This window comes from Sorex araneus, chromosome X (genome assembly GCF_027595985.1).
Source record: "Sorex araneus isolate mSorAra2 chromosome X, mSorAra2.pri, whole genome shotgun sequence".
In the NCBI taxonomy this organism is placed as follows: Eukaryota; Metazoa; Chordata; class Mammalia; order Eulipotyphla; family Soricidae; genus Sorex; species Sorex araneus.
In genome coordinates this window covers 255,640,907-255,664,032 of record NC_073313.1, presented here as the reverse complement: position 1 = coordinate 255,664,032, position 23,126 = coordinate 255,640,907, and the positions used below count along the sequence as shown (strand labels likewise).

The 23,126-nt window shown below is 41.7% G+C and overlaps 1 protein-coding gene and 1 pseudogene across 1 annotated transcript in view; one reads left to right on the top strand and one right to left on the bottom strand.

Annotated features, from left to right (window-relative positions):
• Nucleotides 1-23,126, top strand: part of PAX3 (paired box 3) — a 114,167-nt gene that overhangs the window by 56,142 nt on the left and 34,899 nt on the right. The window contains exon 5 of the mRNA XM_004617122.2: nt 19,991-20,196. Coding sequence (XP_004617179.1) covers nt 19,991-20,196 — 206 coding nt within the window. The remainder of the gene's footprint in view (nt 1-19,990; nt 20,197-23,126) is intronic.
• On the bottom strand, nt 12,212-12,317 carry LOC129400210 (U6atac minor spliceosomal RNA; annotated as a pseudogene).

Below are 23,126 nucleotides of genomic sequence, written 5' to 3'. Positions count from 1 at the left end.
AAGAGAACCACATTATATAATGGTTAGAGGTATGTGGAAGGAGGATTGTGGCTGCCCTAGTTTATTAGAAAATAGAACTAGAGGGCCCAGAGAGGTAGTACAGCGGAGTTGGATCCCTGGACCCCATATGGTTCCCCCAGCACCGCCAGTAGTGATCCCTTAGTGCAGAGCCAGGAGTAAGCCCTGAGCACTGCCAGTTGTAGTCCCCCAACAAACAAAAAAACATTGACACATGGATGGGAGATAGCACAGGCTCCGGGGTACAGGTCTTGCATCCTCGGAATTTTGATTACATCCTCAGTACTATTTGCCACCAGAACATTGATGGCTATATAACTAGAGGCCCCCCGAGTACCTCTGGGGTGACATTGACAGCTCTCTAGACTGCAGAGCCCGAGTAGCACTGCATTGTGGGGGTTGAACATTGAACCATGTGGTTTAATTTGCTGAGTATCAGCAGAGTGGCCTTGAACCCTGCTTGGAAATCTCCCCGCCCCCAACACCAAGAAGGAAAGCGAGAAAGAAAGACTAGAAGATCATTCATCTACGATCCCCAGAAAATTACAAATTAATGTTGTGATAAAGAGGAAAGAGCCTTAGAATTTGGAATTCCAAGATCTATGCTGGAGATTTAACTCTACCGCTAGTAAGTCAGATAACAATGGTGGTATCATTTCATTCATTTGGGTCGCAGTTGTTATTTTTGACCTATAAGAGTATGATACGGAAAGTGATTTTTCACATTAAAAAGGCCGATGCAGGGCTGGAGAGAGAGTTCAGCTAGTAGGGGGCTTGCCCTGCACGTGGCCGCCAGGAGTTCAACCCCTGGCACCACCGAGCAATGCCAAGAGTGATTCCTGAGTGCAGAGCCAACCCAAAGCACCCGTTAGGTGTGGCCCTCCTCCAAAATTCTATGCTCCATCAACTCATTTAACATAAAACATGAACATCTTAAACAAGTATAGAAAAACGATTGAAGACAATGATATATTCCTAACTCTCCCCAACCTGCCCTGCAATTCGATTACTTTGCTAGTTCTCTTGGATATATTCTTCTGTGATTCAGCTGGGTTTTATCTTTCTTTCTTTCTATGCACAGTCTTAACCTCAGGTCTTCAAAATACTGGCCTTACTTTGACATGTCAGAAAAAATAAGTTCTTTGTTAGTTGCAGTTGATTAAAAAACAAGAGGGAGAACATTTGTGGTTTAGTAAAATGGTTAGTGAAAACAACTACCTCCAATGACAGAATTCGAACAAAATAACAAAATCTCTTTTTTTTTATTTCTTTTTTTGTTTTTGTGCCAAACGCAGTGGTGTTCTAGGGGCTATTTTGTTCTCGGTGCTCAGGAGTCACCTCTGACAGTGCTCCAGGGACCATGTGTGGTCTTAGGGCTTGAACCAAGGCTAGCTACATGCAAGCCAAGAGTCTCACCTTTGTACTCTTTCTCTATGACCCCTTGAGAAGCCGTTTTATTTATTGATTCCTTGCGTCTTTATTGGGAGAGTTGAGATGAGAGAGCTGGTATGATGCTGATTTCAGTAAGTTGTGCAGCTGTGGGATGTAAATGCAACGTGAGTATTTATCTGGATCCTCCCGGAAACAGGCAGATGCTTGATTTTGCACACTGAAGTGTTTCCACAGGTGTAGATGAATCTCAGAGTTCAACTTACAGTTTTACAATGTCAACTGTAGTACCAACCTTTTTGCTATTACTAAAACTACACTGATAAACTCACTTGAATACTTGCTTCAAGGAAAATGTCTGTTTTCATTTTTCACTGGATAGCTGCTCAAGAAGTTAAAAATAATTGTTGCTTGTTTGTTTTTGGGCTACAAGGGGTGGTTTCTCAGGGCTTACTCGGGCTCTCTGCTCAGGGGTTACTTTGGGCAGTGCTACAGAACCCTGTGCAGTGGGGATTGAACCTGGGTTGACTGTATGCAACCTCTTACCTCCCTGTACTATCTTTTCGGCCCCTAAAGTTAAAATAATCCTCTGTTCCTGCTCCTCCTCCTCCTGCTCCTCCTCCTTTCCTCCCCCTCCTCCTTTTTTATTCTTTGTTATTTGTTTTTGGGTCACAGCCAGCTCAGGGTCTTACTCCTAGCTCTGCACTCAGAAATTACTACTGGGGAGCTTCAGTGGGAAACCATGTGGGATGCAGGGGATTGAACCCAGGGTGGCCGCATGTAGGCAAGCACCTCCCCACTATACTATCACTTCATTCCCTGAAACAATTTTCTTAATAATATACACAGAATAGAAGAATGGAAAGAAACATAGTAAAGGACGGTTTTGTCAGTACCTGTATCATCCATCCACTTACCCATTAATACATATAATCTAATACTCTAATTTATAATAAAAATTATTTTGAATTCTAGGACCCTTTTGATTTTAAATCTTTATAGACTTTCTAAATTTTATTTATAATGTAATTTTTTTATAATATAGGAACAAAGAGTAGAAATCTTTTGTTCACTCAAAAATGTATTGTTTAAGATACTCTTCTGGGGAATAAATTTGTAGCTGAGAAGTGATGAATGAGTCTTGAATTTGAGTGAAAGAATGTTCTTTAAGTGTGGGCATTTGTTCCCAAATATTGATGGAATAGTTTCTAGTTCAAATACCTGTGTGGGAAGGATGAGTGGGACCATTTTTGTTCTGCATCCAGGAGAAAGTCTTAGTTTATATAAAGTTGCCATTGATTCAGACACATTTTCAGATTCTTATACCTCTATTACTAATTCAAAAAGACTTGTCATCAGAGTCTTTTGGAGAAATGCATCCTCAGGCCAACCTGCCCATCCTTAAAGCTTCTTACTGTTCTTTTTTCCTGGAAAGGAAAGTTGCCGGCTTTTCTGTTTTCTTTTTTCTTTTCTCTATCCCCCCCACACCCCAGTACTCTGTTACAGAGAGTATCTTGTCCGCACGGCAGAGCCTGGCAAGCTACCTGTGGTGTATTTAATATGCCAAAACCAGTAATGTCTCACAATGGAGACATTACTGGTGCCCACTCAAGCAAATCGATGAACAACAGAATAATAATGCTACAGTGCTACTCTGTTACCGAGCACATCCTTATTTTCCTTTAGTTCTGCATGATTGTTTCTGGAAAGGCAACATGGAGAGGCAAGGCACTATTCTAAAAGCCTGCTACTGAATAAATTATATATATACATATATACATATATTTACGTTAATGGCTGACCCATCCACACTGACTGTGGACACTAATCCGAACGATCAGATAGTGAGTTGTTCAAAACTGTACTTCATTTTGCCTACACAGATACATATCAGTAGACATAAAAGAAGACAAGAATTTGCCTCCAAGCAAACATATTCAAAGTTTTCCCCATGGAAACCAAAATGAATGCTGGCATAAAGGAGAGGCCAAATATACTTAATTTCTTTTAGGCTAGCTGCCTGATTTTCTTTTTCTTTCTTTCTTTTTTTTTTTTTCTGGTGAAATTCAGTCTTCTTGTTTAGGCCCTGAGGTATTGGGAGCACAGAATTTATTTACTTTCAGAGCTACCTTAACCATTGATCCCACAGCAAAGTTGCATGTCTTGGGTCAGGTGAATAGTGCAATGTGGAGGACACTTTTCCTCCTCTTGTTATGGTGTTAGTGTGTATGCTGGTGGGGGCTTGGGGGGGGAGGTCATGGGGACAGTGCTCTTGTGGAGGCCATGAGGGTTGTCCTGAACTGGGGATCACATTTAGCGATGTGAGGTGGTGCTGGGACCAAACTAGGGGCTTTGCACATTGAAAGCAGGCACTCTGCCATGGAGCCACATCCTCAGTCCTTCCATTTAGAATTGTCTGTTTGGGGGCCACACCCAGCCATGCTAGGGGGCTGTCCTGGCTCTGTGTCCGGGGTCCAGGTGATACCAGGGATCAAAGAGGTGTGCAAAACGTGCATGCAGTTCATTGCACTTTCACTCTGTTTAGAATTTTTTTTCCACAGGAAAGAGGGATGAAACCAGAACTGAGTATTCTTTGTAAGTGAATTAACAGACTGGCAGACTATGGGCTGGATCTTCTTTTTCGAATTTTCAAAAGTATAAGCTGATAAGAAATTGGACAATTTCACAAATATCGAGATTTCTTCCAGCATCTCCAAAGGCTTAACGATTGGTTTTTCTCTCTCTAACTTAGATCTAGGGCACATTTTCTCCTTACTACTCCTTTCTGCCTTATAATGTTGAATAATAGGAAGGAGGTTATTAGAGTAGAGTAGTTACTTTTGCTGTGGATAATGATCGTTTGTTGGGGCCAGAGATACAGTATTCTCTGGTCAGGTAGCTGACCCTGGTTTGATCCCTACTACATAGAGCACAGAGCTTGGAGTAACCCTTGAATATTGCTGGATATGGTCTAACCCCCACCACAAAAATAATTGTGTGTATGAATTCTGTGCTTTCTGCTTTCTCTGTCTTCCTTTAAAGTACATCTTTATGATATGAAGTTACCTAAAAGAACTAGAGCTAGCTTATAGTCTCTAGATCCAAAGTTTGACCCCCGGGATGGCATAACCTCTGAAACATTGGTGTGTATAGCCCTTGTGGCCCCAAACTTTTCTGGGACTCAACAGTAACCAGCAAGTCTGCACACTCACATGAAATTTTGCTGGACAAAATCTCTGGGTCTCCTCAACCATATTGGGAGGCCTTTCCACCCCCCATCCAATCAATCTTGAAAGTACACATTTTAACTCACGGTTTCCTGATTTAAAAAATAAAACAAGGGGGCTGGAGCGATAGCACAGTGGGCAGGGTGTTTGCCTTGCACGCGGCCTACCCAGGTTCAAATCCCAGCATCCCATATGGTCCCCTGAGCACTGCCAGGAGTAACCCCTGAGCATCGCCAGGTGTGACCCAAAAAGAAAAAAAAAAAAAACCACCAAAAAACAAAAACAAAGTGAAACCACTGGCTCAGAGGGTTAAGCAGCTTACAGGTAGTGTCAAATGGGCATTTGAAATAGATTGGCTGTCTCCACCAAGATACGGCTCTATTTGTCCCAAACTTTGTTTTTTTCCTCTTCTGAATTCTGGTGACTTTCTTAGACAGAGAGAGGAAAATGATGTTTTAGACACACAGCTCCTCACTATCTATATAAAATTAGTGATAAATCATTCATATCATCAACTTAGCCATCTTGGTTTCCTACTCAGTTGACTCCCAGGGGTTCTCTGGTGCAATGTGACACAGTAATCTGTTTTTTCTATGGTTGTTGTTGGGGTGGGGTCATATCTGATGGTGCAAAGGGGCTGTTCCCGACACCTGGCAGGGCTTTAGAATTTTATGCTATTCCGGGAATTGAACCAGGGTCAGCTGCATACAGGACAAGTGCCTTTAACCTCTGTACCATCTCTGGCCCTTTGTTTTTGTGGCTGTTTGTCTGGGAATGTGACTCTAATCTGAAAGCCCGTGCCTTACATCTCTGCAGGATAAAAGGGAGAAGTCACACTTTCATTCCTTACCCCATCCTTTCCAATATCTAGAGAAGTATTTCCAACCCAGCAGGTATCTCATGAATGATTTCAGATGATGACCTTGACGTTGCTTCTAATTTTTTTTTTTTTGGCCAGTGAAATATAAGCTCGGCTTTCTCTATTGCCTCCAGGAAAAGGTTTCCTTTCACTTATGTTCTATCTTCCAACAAGCAATAATTGACCCAGATAAGATTTGGATGCTTTCTGTAGCCTTCTTTATTCCTTATGGGACCCAATTTAAAAAAAAAATCAAAGGAACAATCTTGAAATGTCATGTGGGAGGCATGAGTCAAAGCATTTATGCATTAATTTGATCTCTATATTAAAGATCACAGTTCATACAGTCCATAGCTCTGTTATTTAGCAAATTACATATCTAGGGCTTTCAGCCTCCAGAAGCTATTTAATCTTGCTGTTGCTTTAGGGCATGGCTGGAGATCTTCTCTGTATACTGATGCTTTTCTTTTCTTTCTGTGGATAGACCACTGGCATGGGAGTTAGGTGATTTAAGTTTTGCTTTCTGAGTTTTGGCTCTATACATTATTCATATCTGTATCCCTGGTGCCAAGGACAATGTCCACCACATCTGTGATTTGAGACAATCCTTTGTGGTATTTTCTAGTTTTTGTAAAATGAAGAGCTTGGCCCAAGCCTTCTTCCAATGATTCTGCAGTTCTGTAAATACTTTGCCCTGGCATTACAGTTCTCTTAGTCATTTGTCGTCTCACCTCTTTAGAAAGGATTCTGACACACAAAAAAAGTGTAGTATTTAACTTTCTTCTTAAATCTGCCTTTCTTCTAATTTCCAAACATCTCCTGTCATGCTAATCCTGGCAAAGTTTAGTCATGGCTAAAGCTGTTTAGGTTTTCGGCATCTTCGGGCCATTTCAATAAGAATGGCAAAAGTGTTCTTTTGTTTTCTGAGCCCTGCAAGGCTCTCTGCGTAACTTGTTACCTCTTTATTTGTTGACTTTAAAATGACTGATGCACACAATAGTGAAAACATTCGATAGTGGAAAATAAAAATGAAGGTGGTTCTTTGTCAATTGTGTCAAGAAGCCTAATGGTGTCTTATTCAAAGCTCTGTAAATATGGCCGGGTTTAGGTTTCATGACCAGAATGCTTTCTCGGTAACTGTATGCAACATAGTTTTCATATCCTTTCAACCCACCACAGAAAAAAAAAATCACTCACCTTTTATGGTTATGTTTTCACAACTCAGCTAGGGAGTTGACCATGACATTTGAGTCCTGGCATTGTAGACCAGGAAGAAAAAAAAATGTGATGACATTGGCCACCGGTTTGCTTCCAAGCCACATCAATCCTACTTCTCAAATGAGAATCCCAATCAGATCTTCTGTTTGATATGTTTGATCATCTATTTGCACACTTTCCTCTGAGTTCGAAACCTCACTTTTTCTCACCTCTCAGATGGGAATGGCTCCAAATTATCCCTCCAAAATGCATTTGGGAGAAGATGAAGGAAAATGCCAACAGGAGGGGGTTGTCAGTGAATAGCTGTTTCCTCCCCCCCCCATTCTTATTACTATTATTGAGGGTTTTTTTTCTTGCCCAGAATGTTGAAGGAGCCATCACAAGAAGGGCTTTGAGCCCATGTTCTGTCTCTAGTTAGCTAGTTTATATAGACATGATTTCAGAGGTAAGTTGTTCTACATGGCAGTGGATGAACCATATTGCTCCAAAAAATGTGGTTTCAATTGAGATGAAGTAACAAAAACATAAGCTAAATCTCCTTCAAAAGGAGGAGATTTTGCAGCCTGGATTTCTTTTCTTTCTTTCTTTCTTTCTTTCTTTCTTTCTTTCTTTCTTTCTTTCTTTCTTTCTTTCTTTCTTTCTTTCTTTCTTTCTTTCTTTCTTCCTTCCTTCCTTCCTTCCTTCCTTCCTTCCTTCTTTCTTTCTTTCTTTCTTTCTTTCTTTCTTTCTTTCTTTCTTTCTTTCTTTCTTTCTTTCTTTCTTTCTTTCTTTCTTTCTTTCTTTCTTTCTTCTTTCTTTCTTCCTTCCTCCCCTTATTTTTTTTTGAGTAAGGTTTTCTACTCCTATTAAGGAAATGGTTTTCCGGAGGAAGGTGAACATGTTTGAGGGAATGAAGTGGTTGGATTTTATTGTTTCCTAAACTACTTAGTTCTTTTTGTTCTGAAATCATTGATAAAAATCAATAGTAATCAACCCAGCAGGAGAGCATTACTAATATTCGACAATCCAGAAAAAAAAAAGCGTAAGTGGAGAATAGGTGTATAATCACTACACTAATCTGAACTTTGGCTTCATTTCCTAGGGTTTGGTTTTTATGCAAAACATCTTAGAAATGAGTCCTGGACTGTGAGAGATTAAAAATATGACTATTGTTCTTTCACATTACTTGCAGTGTTCTGATTTCCACCCCCCCCAACTCAATTTCATGAACTATCTGGGAATTGTCACATTTTTAGTAATAACTGTGTCAAGCTGTGCTGACAAAGTGTCCCCACATAACTGTTAATAAGCATTGTCATTTTAAGCATGAAACAGTTTAGCTAATGATTTATCTCTTAGAATGCAACACTTGGGGCAGCTGTACGATTTGTCTCTTTAGCAAGTCAAGTAATTTCTTTAACAAAATGTTCAGCACAGATGGGCCATAAGCTGTCAGTTAACTATTATTGTGTCTGCATCTGCTTGCTCTCAATGCTCTGTTTTATGTATTCAGTTACTTAGCTGCAGCTCCGTGAAAAGCCGAACCTACTCTGATTGGCAAATAAAATGTTCATTTGTCTCTTCTTCCTATTGTTTTGTTTTGGTAACACATGTCAGCAGCTCAATTACCCAGTTCATTAACAGCTCCCAAAGGACACGATGGCCAGCCCAGGATAAGAGGGCAAGAGTGGCCCATATGGTCCATAATGGTCTCTCTTGGCAATTGTAAATAAAAGTCACTTGGCCCTTTTCCTTTCAGGAGAACTACCGTTTTCCTGTTCCCCTTCAGTGTGCAAATTACCTTTCTTTGCTTCTTGCAACCCAACCCCAGTAACTCAGAGCCTAGCTTCCTGTCTTAGGAGGGAGGGATGGAGACAGGGATCTGGGGAGGGCACTGGCTCTTAATTTTAATTATGACTGACTTTGAAGCTTCTGAGGGGGGAAAGTTCTTATCACAGGAGACTATTCTTAGAAAGCTGTTAGCTGATTAATTAGTTAACTAATCAGTTTTTCTAATTGAATAGCAACACGTTTTCTTGAGGCTTCTCTCTCTCTCTCTCTCTCTCTCTCTCTCTCTCTCTCTCCTTCATTGAAATGCTCTGGTGGCGGTTTCCATGGAGTTTAAAAAAGCCATTAAAAATTGTCCATAGCAATCAGTTGCAGGGGAAGTGCAACTTCATGAGAAATTCTGCTGTAAAGGGATTTCTTGTTGCTCTTAAGTTTCAAACGGTCTTTAAGGAGTCACTGGGTTAATGTGGGTCAATGCCAGGTCCCTAAGCCAATAAGGATTCTTCCTTGGCTTCTTCCTTCACATTCAGCCTTCGGAAAGAGGTTCTGAAGCAGTTTGGTCAGGATTTTGTGGCTCCCTGAAGCAAAACATTGCATTTGTGTGGGGGGGGTGGGGGAGGAAGGAGGAGGAGGAGGTGCAGGAGGAGGAGGAGGAGGAGGAGGAGGAGGAGGAGGAGGAGGAGGAGGCAGGTGGGGGGAAGAGAGAGAGAGACAGACAGACAGATAGACAGACAGACAGGAACAGAGAGACAGAAACAGAGAGACAGAGGAAAGAGAGAGACAGAGAGAGACAGAGCACAAACATGTTTTACTTAAATCTACCAGGAATTTTGCGTACTAAAAAGAATCCCTAGCAGGACCGCACTGAAGCAAGGGAGGAAGAGAAATCAGCCTTATTTTCCAGTATCCTTGACACAAAGGCGTTTTTTTTTTTTTTTAAAGTGGCTCAGGAGCAGGTCATGCTCAGGGCTGGGACAGATCTATCCAGAATAGAGGGTCTCTCTGTGCCTTTAGAAATCCCTTACGCACCTGTAACTCAGTGATTTGGACCCTCAGATATTCTAGGGGTCTGGGTGTTTGGGCTGTGCAGGGCTTAGCACCTTCGGAGCAGCGAGGCTGCGTGGCGGGGCGGCCGGGGGCGGGGGTGGTGGTGGGGGGGCGTCTTGTCAGCCCTTATCTTAAGCAAACACCCAAAGGTCCGCGTTGTGCATTGCCAACAAGGCCGGGGCGCTGCAGCCTCCGACGCGCGCTCCTCTCTCTGGATTGGCCCTGCGGCTGGTCATATTCATAACCAATCTGTACTCGCCCCCCAGGGCAGCGGCACTCGGGGAGTTGTTGAGTGTCAGGGTTTATTTGTGCTATTTTGATTAGCACCAACCTGGCAGGAGCTTATTTTCCTCCTAATGACCCCGTGCTGCGAGAAGACGGCTTCTGAGGGGAGCACTTAGGTCAGAGGGGGAGGGAATTGCGTTACATTCCCCGGTCCCGAAAGGGGAACCACTGGGCAGGAACAAGAGAAGGTAAATGGCTGGAGGGTCTTAATTCGATTTAGGATTCTTAAAAGAACCGTTCCCGGAGAAAATTCAGAAATATCCTTGCCATAAACGGCCCAACTTTTTTTTTTTTTTAAATCGGCTAAATATTCTTGCAGAGTTGCATTGGAGGGAAGAAAACACAAAGGTAACACATGAAGATCCTCCCATCTCCCAGAGACCATGGGTTAGGTGGCAAATCATCTCTTTGGATTTATCAAATAAAACGCCCAGGATTCGCGTGCCGAGTTAGTTTCCTGCTTGGGAATCCTGCGAAGTTGAGTGGTCCTTTGTTAGTTTGCCGTTAGGATTCGGCTGTCGCTGTCTGGGGTGTTTCTGGGGGTGCCGCTCTTTTCTTTTCCTGACACAGAAACAACTTAAAAACACACAAACTAATGTTGCCCGCTCCTTCGGAGCTTGTGAATTAATGCGGAAGAGAAGCTCACAGGTGCTGGAGTCTCTGAACTGGCTTGGATTAACCCCTACTGTGCATCCATTTCAACCATCCCCCCCCCCCCCCCCACTCCTGGAGGAAAACCCAAAAACAACACACCAACGTCCCCTTTCTCATCCAGCCCGGCTTCCTTTGTGTCTGTGGCTCCCTGCCGGGCAGGTGTCAGCGTCCTGAATGAGGGAAAGGCTCCGTTGATGGCTTCCACAGATGGAGCGTGGAAATCGGGAGAATAGGCCGCAGCCACAGGCCATTTCTCGGGATCCAACAAAAGCCTCCAAATAAGTCAACAAAAATCCCAAAGATCACAAAGGAAAAATGTCATTTGTCATTGACGCCGGGGCTCTTACGAGGGAATATCACTCTTGCCTTGCTCCTTGGGGCTTTCACCCGAGTCAACACGAGCGAGGTCATTTCTCTGGGTGTAAAAGAGCCCGTTCAGATCAGAAAAAAACGGTTACTTGTCCTTTTGTACCCGTCGCGTTGAATGGAAAAATTCACAGTCACAGTGAGCCCTGGACACCCTGTGGGATATACCTATGGAATATCCTGAAAGTGTCAGCCGGGGGTGGGGGTGGGGTGGATATGGGGGACAGGTGTCAAGGATTTTAGGGAACTCTCTGCGACATATTTTAATTTTATTTTAAAAGCCCTGTTCCTCGGTCTGCAGGCCCAGCTTTGAGCACAAACGTGAACAGGTTTAGCTGGGAGAGGTTGGCACAGAGAAAAGGCCATCTGATTTGGGCCGGGGCCATCTTTCTCATGAGTGAGCGGCCAACAAGGAAGTTCAGTTTCCAAGCCCACAGAGAGAGCCCTGCAGACCCTCCTGTGTCCATAAATCGCTTTGTATTATATCTGGGGCAAACACAGAGTTTAAATGGTTGTCATGTTTTGATTCTTTCTTTATTCAAATGAAAACGTCTTGCTGGGTGGAAAGACAGTGGGCCAAATTCATGCTTGCGAATGATTTTGTTCCACACCCCCGCCCCCGCCTTTTTCTTTTGCCTGTCTTGGACTTATATTGGTCTGGAAATCAATAATTACAGAATTCCACGTGACCAAATCCCTATCAAATTGAGGTAAGATCTCATGTATAATAACGCTAAGGAGGGTGAAATATTTCCTCAGGCTACAGCCGAGGTCACAAGGGGTTAACTGACAAAGACCGAGTCTCTAATTCTGTAATTCCTTCTTTAATTAAACTTCATGGTTGGTCCGCTGGTGGTAATACTTCTGCCTTCTTCTCCTCCCAGTTTGATCCGTTTCCTAAGGAAGAATTTGTAATCCTGTGGGGGTATGATTGTGACCTGTGCTTAATTCTTCTTCTTCTTTTTTTTTTCTCTTTCTTCACTGACAGTGTTAATTTCCCCAAAGTTAATCTTGGGAATCACTGTGAACTAGTAGGAATGTGCAAAAATTGGGCACCTAAGACCTAAAATTTGCTTATGATAGTAAAAGAAGAAGCACAGAGTTGAAATGCTCTGGCCCCTGGGAGACATATTCCTGTAGCCACACTGATATTTTTTGAAACTTTCAAGTGATTTCTTCCTCTACTTTTGTCTATAAAGAATTTAAGATTACTTTACAACTCTTTGTAACAACATCCAATCATATTCTTTCATAAAGGTATCCTTACTACCGTAGAAGATAAACAGAAAGAGTGATTGGCTCAGCCATATCTGATCATAGTTTATTTCAGATCAAATCTCAGAACCGAAGGTCTTTCCCAATTCTTTCTCTTATTTTTTCTAAAGAAGGTTGGTTAGATGCAATGAGGTAAGTGGCCACGTGTTACAGACCTGAAACTTCTCTCCTTGTCAAGAGGGGTGTTAATCTTGTCTCCTTTTATACAACACTCATAATTTTTTTGTACAGCACTGTCATAATTTTGGGGGGGATGGGGGTCACACCCAGCAACGCACAGGGGTTGCTCCTGGCTCTGCACTCAGGAATTACTCCTGGTGGTGCTCAGGGGACCACATGGGATGCTGGGAATTGAACCCAGGTAGGCTTTGTGCAAGGCAAACGCCCTACCTGCAGTGCTATTGCTCCAGCTTCAAAACTGTCATAATTCTTAAAGAAAACTTAAAATAGACTTTGACTTCTTAAATCCGTTCAATACAGAAATATTGACTCCCTTCTTAGTTCCAACAACTAGACTTTAATGCTATAAAGAATTCAGTTGAATTGAATTTAATAGGGAATCTTTGTTATATAATATTGCTGTTTTCGTTTTGTGAATTTCATTTGAATCTACTAAGTTTCTGAATATCGGGACAAGTGAAAGTAAGAGTGGGAATCCATTAAGTGATCTACATTGGAATTTCATTTTGGCTAATTTCTGGCATTGCTTTTCAGAAAAATTGTGTGTGTGCATGTATATGTGTGTGTTCACATGAAAGGTAAAGCAACTCACCTCCTAATTTTTTTTGTTGTTATTAGTCATGTGTTTTATTACTGTGATCACACCCAGTGCTGATCCCAGCAGTGCTGCTAGGGGTGATGGGACTTGTTGGTAGGGATCAAATCCAAAGCCTATGCATATGCAAAGCATATGCTCTTCCACTTGAGCTACATTCCTGACCTCTTAGCACCTATTTAGTGCACTACAGACTTGAAAAGAAAGTAAAGGACAAGAGGCCTAGTATGGAGGATAAGGCATTTGCCTATGCTCTGCCGACCCAGGTTTGATCCTTGGTACCACATATGATCTCTCATGACTGCCAGGTGAGTGAACCCTGAGCACAGAGCTAGTAGTAAGCCCTGAGTACTGTCAGGTGTGGTAGCAAAACCCAAACCCAAACCAAACCCTGCCCCTCCCCCCCAAAAGAGAAAGAATGTCATGTGCCGAAGCATGTCATGTGTAGTACCACAAAGTTGAACAAGTTCCATTCGCCATGGCTGTATGACCAGAGTAACCTGTCAGTTTATTTTTTCTGTACAGTGGGTAAGCACTTTATTTTGGGGTGTGTGTGTGTGTGTGTGTGTGTGTGTGTGTGTGAGATTGCATGAGGGGAGGAAATTATTATTTTCTTGGTCTGGTTTGCTCCAGGTTCATTGCAATCATGGAGCTAAATTAATTGTTATTAGCCATGTGTGTTATTAGTTGAATAATATATTAATATTCATCCTGGGTCCTCTTTTGGTTTATTTGCTTGTTTATTTGTTTGCTTAAAGCTAGAATAGATTATGAGGAAGTTTTAATCAAGAGCAAAACTTTTGCAAGTCTGATATGAATAGGAATTGGGATATAATCTAAGAATTCCTGGGCAATTTGGAGCAATAGAATTTCCACTTGGAAGGCCACGTACTGCTGTGAATTTTCTTATGAGAATTATTCTGGAATTTCAAATTGGGAGAAAATAGTTCTACTGAATAATAAAGCACACTTTGGGAAGGTATGGATAGAATACGACCAAACAACTTAAATACAATGGAACAGCTCCTCTTAATATTAAGACTGAACAACAGAAATAGACCAAAGAGATCATATTACTGAAGATATATCTCTCCCTCCCTTCCTTCCCTCTCTCTCCCTTTCTTTCTTTCTTTCTTTCTTTCTTTCTTTCTTTCTTTCTTTCTTTCTTTCTTTCTTTCTTTCTTTCTTTCTTTCTTTCTTTCTTTCTTTCTTTCTTTCTTTCTTTCTTTCTTTCTTTCTTTCTTTCTTCCTTCCTTCCTTCCTTCCTTCCTTCCTTCCTTCCTTCCTTCCTTTCTTTCTTTCTTTCTTTCTTTCTTTCTTTCTTTCTTTCTTTCTTTCTTTCTTTCTTTCTTTCTTTCTTTCTTTCTTTCTTTCTTTATTTCTTTCATCTCCCACATTTTTGGGCTTCATTCCTCTCTCTGTGCTAAGGGGTCACTCAAGGGACCATATGAGGGACCAAGGATCAAACCCAGGTAGGCTATATGCTAGGCAAGTGCCTTAGCTGCTGAATTGTCTCTTTGGGCCCTCTTTTGGTTTATTTGCTTGTTTGTTTGTTTGTATAAAGCCAGGAATTGAATATGGGCCTCCTGCGTGCAAAGCATGCATTTGGTCCTTTGTGTTCTCTTACTAGCCCCTAAAAAGGGTATATTTAATTTACCTATTGTATCCTCATAATTTGTTAGTTCATTTAGATAACTCATGAACTCATTTAGATAACTTGCTTTCTATTTCCAATCATAGCATTTGATATTCTGCACAGAAAAAAAAGCAATTCATTCTATTGAGCAACCATTACAAAACAAAAATCAGATTCTTTGTAGCTAATATTTAATATCTCCTAGTTTCTTGAGTAAAGTTGAATTTCAACAAAACTGTTTCATTTATGCTTTCATAATTATATTTTAGTTTTAAATTGTTTTTGGTTAAATTCAAAAGATTCACACTCAGGATACTACTGTGAACTATGTTTTGTGTGAGAAGTGAATTTTATTTACGCGAAGTGACAGAACAAATAGTAGTATTTCTATCTTTAGGAATAGAAAATATTTTCTAGTTAGTAGATTAATCTTGGGTTGCTGATTTAACATATTTGAAATCCCACATCCTTTTGGGGTTTACAAATGGGAAAATGTTAGAATTAACTTTTATAAGACTGTGACTTTATAGTACCAAAAATGGTTGCTTGACTCAACAGTTTTTCAGCACAGAAATGAAGTACATTTCTTCAGTGATTTTTAAAAAGATGCTGTATGGAGATTCCTAATTAAACGTGACTTTTGGACTGATTTATAATAAACAGCTAGAAATAAAAGTAGTGACTTGTTAGCCTGTTAAAGAAAAAAAATTATGGTAAGGGCTTTCCTATTGAAATCTGATATATTCAGAGTCTTAAATCACTGGTTGTCAGTGACTTCATCTTTTACTTAAAAAATAGATCAAAACCCTCATGAAAGAAAGAATAATTATTCCCCAGAAAAATTCAGGTATACAATAATTACAAATTTTTTCAAATAATTTTTTTTTGGTTTTTGGGTCACACCCGGTGATGCACAGGGGTTACTCCTGGCTCATGCACTCAGGAATTACTCCTGGCGATGCTCGGGAGACCATATGGGATGCTGGGAATTGAACCCGGGTCGGCCGAATGCAAGGCAAACGCCTTACCCGCTGTGCTACTGCTCCAGCCCCCCCCCCCAAATATTTTTTTAATGATTTACAGATCACCAGAGCTTATCCATGAACCCCAAAGCTGTGAGAGAATCATGATATGATAGTAATCTTCCATTTTCTTTGTTTGTTTTGGGGCCATACCCAGCAGTACTCAGAGCTTCCTCCTGGCTGTGTGCTCAGGGATCACTCCTGGCAGTACACAGGAATCATATTTGGTGCTGAGGATCAAAACAGGTACAAGCCGAGCACCTTAACTCATATACTATCTCTCTAGCCCTAATAGTTTCATTTTAAAGATGCAAAATGGGGGCAGAGAAATAAACATCAGTTTAAAACAAATTTAAGTAAAATTTCATACTTTTATTTCAGGATTGATGCTTGGAAACATGATGATATCGGTTTACTCTTGACATTCTATCTTTTTTTTTCTTAAATTTTTAAAATTATAATTTAGGTAATGGCTAAAATAATGTTAAATTTTATGATTTTGATGTATAAAGTTACTGCACACCACCAAAATGCCCACGACCTTCTTCCCCTGACCCTACGTCATCTCATGTAGTCTGATCTTTGTTCATGGCACTACGCACCCCTTTGCTTGTTAATCTACTTTGTAATACAACACCAAGGGTCCATCCTTCTATGCTGTCTATTTTCTTGTCAAAACTTGCATTTCATTCTGCATTCTTTTACAACATGGACATTGAACACCTACTATATGCTCCAAGTGTTCTAACAGTGAACAAGGTAGGGAGGGATCTTGAATTTACGTTCTGGGGTATTGACTGTCAAGGTGAAGAACAGCGGTCTTGACCCTCAGCATTAACTCTCCCCGGTACTTATAAATCTGAACAGCCTTTTTTCCCTTCAGAAACCAGAGATGATTTTGATTAATTGACCTGACAGTGCATGGCACATCATATTTACACGGGAAGACTTAATAACCCCAGAGACTTCCGTAGGAAACATGAAAATTTCCACAGACTGGGATCTTAATGGGATCAGAGTTAGAGAAAGTGTCAGCCAAGGTCTCACATTCCTATAGGCAGAGGACGCTTCTTCTCATTCCTTCAATGCTCTGACTTTGTCTCTGAATTTAAGTTAGACAGAAGGGGTAGGATAACAGAGATCAGAGCGTGGAAAGAAAAATAAAGTGAAAATCTATTGTCTTCAGAGGGAGATAAGTAATCTGTTTCTTGGGGATTATACTATTTGTAATTTAAATTATATCATGGAAATATATGGATAAATCATGGCAGAAAGTATTATATATACTTGGGAATTTTGAGAGGGAAAGAAGAATTAATGTGGAATATTCTAGAGATAGTTCTTTTCTTGGGGTGGGGGGGCAGTGCCCAGGGTTTCCTCTTAGCAGGCTTAGGGGACTCTGTGAGGTGCTGGAGATGGAACCCAGGTTGGCCATGTGCAAGATAAGTGCCTCACTGCTGTACCATCTCTTCAGTCATAATCATGGCTTTTAAAGTAGCATCTAGGATCTGTAAAATCAATACTGATCACCTAGGTATGTGTTAGAAATAGACTCTCAGAATTCACCCCCATCTACTGAGTCATCAACCTGGGAAACAGGAAAGTTAGCCCATGTTTTGTTTTGTTTTGTTTTTTCTTTCTGGGTCACACCTGGTGATGCACAGGGATTACTCCTGGCTCTGCACTCAGGAATTACTCTTGGCAGTGCTCAGGGGACCAAATGGGATGCTGGGAATCGAACCTGGGTTGGCTGTGTGCAAGGCAAACGCCTTACCTGCTGTGCTATTGCTCCAGCCCAGAGCCCCTAGCCCATGTTTTTTTTTTTATAATTTATTGATTTTTTAATTAGTGAGTCACAGTGAGGGTACAGTTACAGATTCACACATTTTCGTGCTTGTTTTACCCTCATGCAATGTTCGAGAGCCCATCCCTCCACCAGTGTCCATTCTCCACCACTTATGAACTCAGTATCCCTCCCACCCCCCTATCCCGTTCCCCCCCCACCCCACTCCGCCTCTGTCCTAACCCATGTTTTAACAAGCTTTTCAAAAAGTTCCATTGCTCCAAAAGTTTGACAACCACTGATGTTCAATTATGCTTATATTGTTTTCTATTTAATTAAATATCTGTCAAATGTGTATCCATGCAAGTTGTGTTGAGAGCCTTAAATGCAATACCTGTCATTTCTCAGCATGTCAGCACTCCTTAAGATGCTCCTGTAATTAAAAAAAGAATTTATTAGTTAATATTAAGATATTTAAAAATAAGACTTTTATTAAATCAGTCTATTTTATTATAAATTAGCATAATTGAAAAATCATCCCTAATGGCTAACATACATTAGATGTATTATATGTAGTTCCCTTTTACTTTTACTCACAAGCCTTTGTTTCCATTAATTTATATCTTATGAATTTGCTTAATTTTGTAGTGTTTGAATGTGTTTATGATATAGAAGTATTAAAAGGTTTAAACACTTAAAATCATATACTTATGGGTTATTTTAGTGTATACCTTTTGGGGCAGCTTATGGTTTATACTGAAATAGAGTGAAATTTTATTTTATTTTATTTTATTTTATTTTTGCTTTTTGGGTCACACCTGGCGATGCACAGGGGTTACTCCTGGCTCTGCACTCAGGAATTTCCCCTGGCCGTGCTCAGGGGACCATATGGGATGCTGGGATTTGAACCCGGGTCGGCCGCGTGCAAGGCAAATGCCCTACCCGCTGTGCTATCGCTCCAGCCCCAGAGTGAAATTTTAGATTTTTGTAGGACAGAGTTCAATTTGAGCTTAAGATTAAAGAGAGTATCATGGGAGAGAGCAGTTATTTATTTATTTTTGGTGGTGAGGGCAGTCACATGAATTGACATGGGGTTGGCCCTGCCCAAGCTTCTTGTCCTGTACTATTTGTTTGGCCCCCGAGAAATCACTTTTTATTAGTACTTCTAGGGCTACCCTGAGTCCGACCAGCCTGAGCAGGCAGATGAGTTGCCCTAACATGATTGTTAATAATCTACAATTTTCTGGCTTTCCTTCCTCATTTGCCGGCAGCACACCTCAGCCACTTCCCTGGAGGGTGCCCCAGTTACTTGGGGGAGTTTTCAGGGCACACTGAAGATTGCTTTGGTCCTCCACACTGCCTCGATGTGCAGTGAACCTCTGAGAATGCTGCATTTCTGACCAGAGCCCGGTGTCTTGCTTTCGAACCATCAGCAGGGAGCTGAAAGAAATGCAGCTATGGTCACAGCTCCCAAGTACTGTACTGTAGTATTGTAGCACTGTCGTCCCATTGTTCATCGATTTGCTTGAGCTGGCACCAGTAACGGTCTCCATTGTGAGACTTGTTGTTACTGTTTTTGGCATATCCAATACGCCACGGGTAGCCTGCTAGGCTCTTCGGTGCGGGCGGAATACTCCTGGTAGCTTGCTGGGCTCTCCAAGAGGGAGGGAGGAATTGAACCTGTGTGAGGCAAATGCCATACCTACTTTGCTATCACTCCAGTCCAGATAATAACATGTGTGCAAATTCCGATCTAATTCTCAGCTCTGCCTTCTCTTCCTTTGGGAGCTGATACTATACTTGGAAGTTCTCCTTTTTTCATACATATTAATATAAGAAAATTGAAATTTTGCTAGGGAGGATACAGTAGCAAGGCTGAACTCAGGAGCATGTGACCTATTTAGTTAGACAGGGCTTGGTTTCATGGTATATTGTCATCTTGAAGTGCATAATTGGTTTTGGACATTGAACCCCACGGTTTTTCGTTGTCCTAAGTTCCTTAAATTAGGGAAATTACCTACCCATTTTACAGAAATTCAAGTCTAAAGTTCAAATTCAAGATAGTTTATTAGAGTACGCCTACATCTTCTCGAGCTGTTTTTGACTTGGCATCAAGAATGTTGAAACTCTTTTAAAGTATTTCCTAATATCAGGTAATGAGTCACTAAATATAGGCATAAAATGATATTTCCTGAAGGAGTAGATGTGTCTATAAGACTCCTGCAATAATTTATTATTCCTGTTTTTTTGGGACACTAAGTCAACCTTGGAACACTTAAAGGTCAAATTGTTCATAGATCTCCTGACATAAAAATAACTGGTGGAAATTGATCAGAACCAAATGAAACATGATTCATTCATTAGCCATCCATTAAGTGCTAAGGAGAATGGGGAGACAAGAGGAATAAGTTTCAACCCTATTTTCTAAAAGTACATAATGGACCTAGGGTGACAGATGCAAGAAGCAATTACTTCTGCCTAGGAGGCTTGGAGATAGGGTAGGGGGAGAGATTAAGTATCGTTGAATAATGTTGCACGGCCCTGAGGGGCTGGAGACCCACGGAAAGACAGTGGGGATGTACTTTCAGAGAGGGCGCTGAACCTTAGGACTCGGTCAGACTTCCACTTTCACTCACAGTTGATCTGCTTTCCCCTTCTTGTGCTTTCAGCCTCAGCTCCCCAGTCGGATGAAGGCTCTGACATAGACTCGGAACCAGACTTGCCCCTTAAGAGGAAACAGCGCCGGAGTCGGACCACCTTCACCGCCGAGCAGCTCGAGGAACTGGAACGCGCTTTTGAGAGAACCCACTACCCTGATATCTATACCAGGGAGGAACTGGCTCAGCGGGCGAAGCTCACTGAGGCCCGGGTCCAGGTACTGGCATTCAAACCTTCCTGCCCTGCTTAACTCCTCATAGGAAATCAGAAAGTGCTTCTCCCCAAAGCACATTTCACACTAGGAGACTAGCTATGTGAGGAACTGCACTTCACTGTGAGTTGTCTACTCTCAAGAACTTCCTCCTTTACCTGTAAGCCAACCTCCCCCCCTCCCTCCCTCCCTCCCTCCCTCCGTTCCTCCCTCCCTCCCTCCTTCCCTCCCTCCCTTTCTCTCCTCTATTCCTTCCTTCCTTCCTTCCTTCCTTCCTTCCTTCCTTCCTTCCTTCCTTCCTTCCTTCCTTCCTTCCTTCCTTCCTTCCTTCCTTCCTTCCTTCCTTCCTTCCTTCCTTCCTTCCCACTTTCCCTTCCTTTCTTCCTTTTCTCTTTTCCTCTTTCCTTTCCCTCTCTCTTCTTTCCTTCCTTTCTTGTTTCCCTTTTCTTTTTGGGTCATACCTGGCAGTGCTCAGGGGTTACTCCTCAATCTGCACTCATGAATTACTCCTGGCAGGATCCAGTAACCATATTGGATGTTGGGGATCAAACCTGGGCTGGCAGCTTGAAGAAAAGTGCTCCACCTGTTGTAGTATCACTCCCGCCCCTGAGGCCTCTTCTTTATATTTTGCCTTGTCCTGTTGACATTCCTCACTTTCATTTCCTTTTGTGATTTCTAATCTCCACTCTGCCCTGTCCCGTGAAGCTATTTTATTTTAGATAAATATGTTGTATACAGCCGTATTTTCATTTTACTTTGATAACCAATCAGAAAATTGGTTCTCTACCTATTAATGGGGGGAAGTTTAACTAAATTTATGATAAATGGGTATGTTTGATTTATTTCTTTTCACGTTATTTGATACAAGTACTTTATTTTTTGCTGGGTGTTGGATCACACCCTGCAGTGCTCAGGGGATATTCCTGCTCTGTCTACTTGCGAGTAACTCCCAGTGCTGTTACTCTCTGAGTCCAGAGAGTATCTGAGGCCAGATACTCTCTGAGTCCAGAAATTGAACCAGATTTGGCTGCATGCAAGGCAAATGCCTTCACCTCAGTACTATCTCTCCAGACCCTGGTAAAAGTATTTTATATATCTAAAGCAAATAAAAAATTTTTTTTTGGTTTTTGGGTCACACCTGGCGATGCACAGGGGTTACTCCTGACTCTTCACTCAGGAATTACCCCTGTCGGTGCTCAGGGGACCATATGGGATGCTGGGATTAGAACCCGGGTCGGCCATGTGCAAGGCAAACGCCCTACCCGCTGTGCTATCGCTCCAGCCCCCGCAAATTAAAAAATTTTTGCTTTGTTTTTGGACCACACTTGACAGTCTTCGGGGATGGTTCCTGGCTTTGTGCTCTGGGATCACTCCTGGCCATGCTCAAGGGACCCCATGGGATATCGGGAACTGAACCAGGGCCAGCTGCATGCAAGGCTAATGCTCTATCTGCTGTACTACTTCTCTGGCCCGGTGTGCAAAGAGTTTAAATGTGATCCGTTCGTTTCCTTTGTATTTGTTGTTGTTGTTATTGTTGGGGAGCCCTATCTGGTAGGTGATCATGGGGGCACATGACGACATGCCAGGAGCCAAAACCAGGCCCTCCAACATGCCAGGTCTGTCCTCCATACTTCAGCTACATCTTTGGCTTTCTCTGTATTCATAATATTTTTTTTGCTATTTATGAAAAATGCAATTTCTTATTAGACTTTGATTCCTAAGAAGAGGTTATTGCAGCAGGTCTAAAACAGAATTGTGTAGATTCACTCACTTCAGTCACTATTCCAAGACTGGCTTTATTCCAGGCACTGGCTGGATGTTACGGATGGTACACTAATCACAGCAAACTAAGTCTGAGTGCTTCCTCAGTGCCAGGCAGTTTCTTTTCCACATCTGATTTAAAAAAAAAATCGAACGAATGGGAACTGGAGTGATACTATAGCAGGCAGAGCACTTGCCTTTCATTTGGCCAGCGCTGGTTCGACCCCCAGCAACCATATGGTCCCCCGAGCCCATCAGCAGTGGACCTCTGAGTTCAGAGCCAGGGGAAAGCCCTGATTACTGCTGGATCCCCTGCCCCCCCACCCAATTAAGCTAATATTGAGTTACATTAATGTATATATTCCAGGAACATACTTTTACAGATGTCTTCACAAGTACGTTGTCACACCATATCTACCACCAGTGTATAGAAACCCTTCAAATTCTGTCTGTTGGATTCCCTCCACCTGTGGTATCCCTGCTTCTTCCCTCCCCACTGAGTTGGCATTACTTCCTCGAAAATTCAAACTATTTAAGTGCTAAAGTCACCTCAGTGATAGATGTATGCGCACTTCCTCTCTATCCTTGTCAATTATGCAGGGGTGTGATTAGACAAAATCTCTTCCTTTATGAAATTTATAGCCTAGAAAAATTTCAGTAACTGTATCATTATAAGAACCTCTAATTTTTGCTCTTCTGGGGATCTAACTCAGTGATATGCGCAGAGCATGTGTTCTCTGAATAAGGACAATTCGAATCATCTTTGAGTTTTTTTTTAATTAATATTTTTTTGTTTGGGGGCCATACTTGTGATGTTCAGGGGTTCCTCATGGCTCCGCACTCAGGAATTACTCCGGTGATACTTGAGGGATATATGGGATGCCAGGGATCAAACCCTGCTCTGCTGCAGACAAGGCAAGTTCCCTGCATGTACTATTGCTCTGGCCTGTCTTTTAAGTTCTTATAAGTACCCTGAACATTTTGAAAGAGGCTGCTTTAGTGCAATGTATTTCTGCTGTGTGATGCATAATGCTTTTGTTATTAATATAAACGTTCCTCATTCAGGTAGTAAAACTGTTAGAAAGATTATGAACGTCGATGTATCTTGAAACTTATTACAACCCTGAAGTTAGGTTTCATGCAGAAAATGTCCCACATAACATATGTTATTCCAA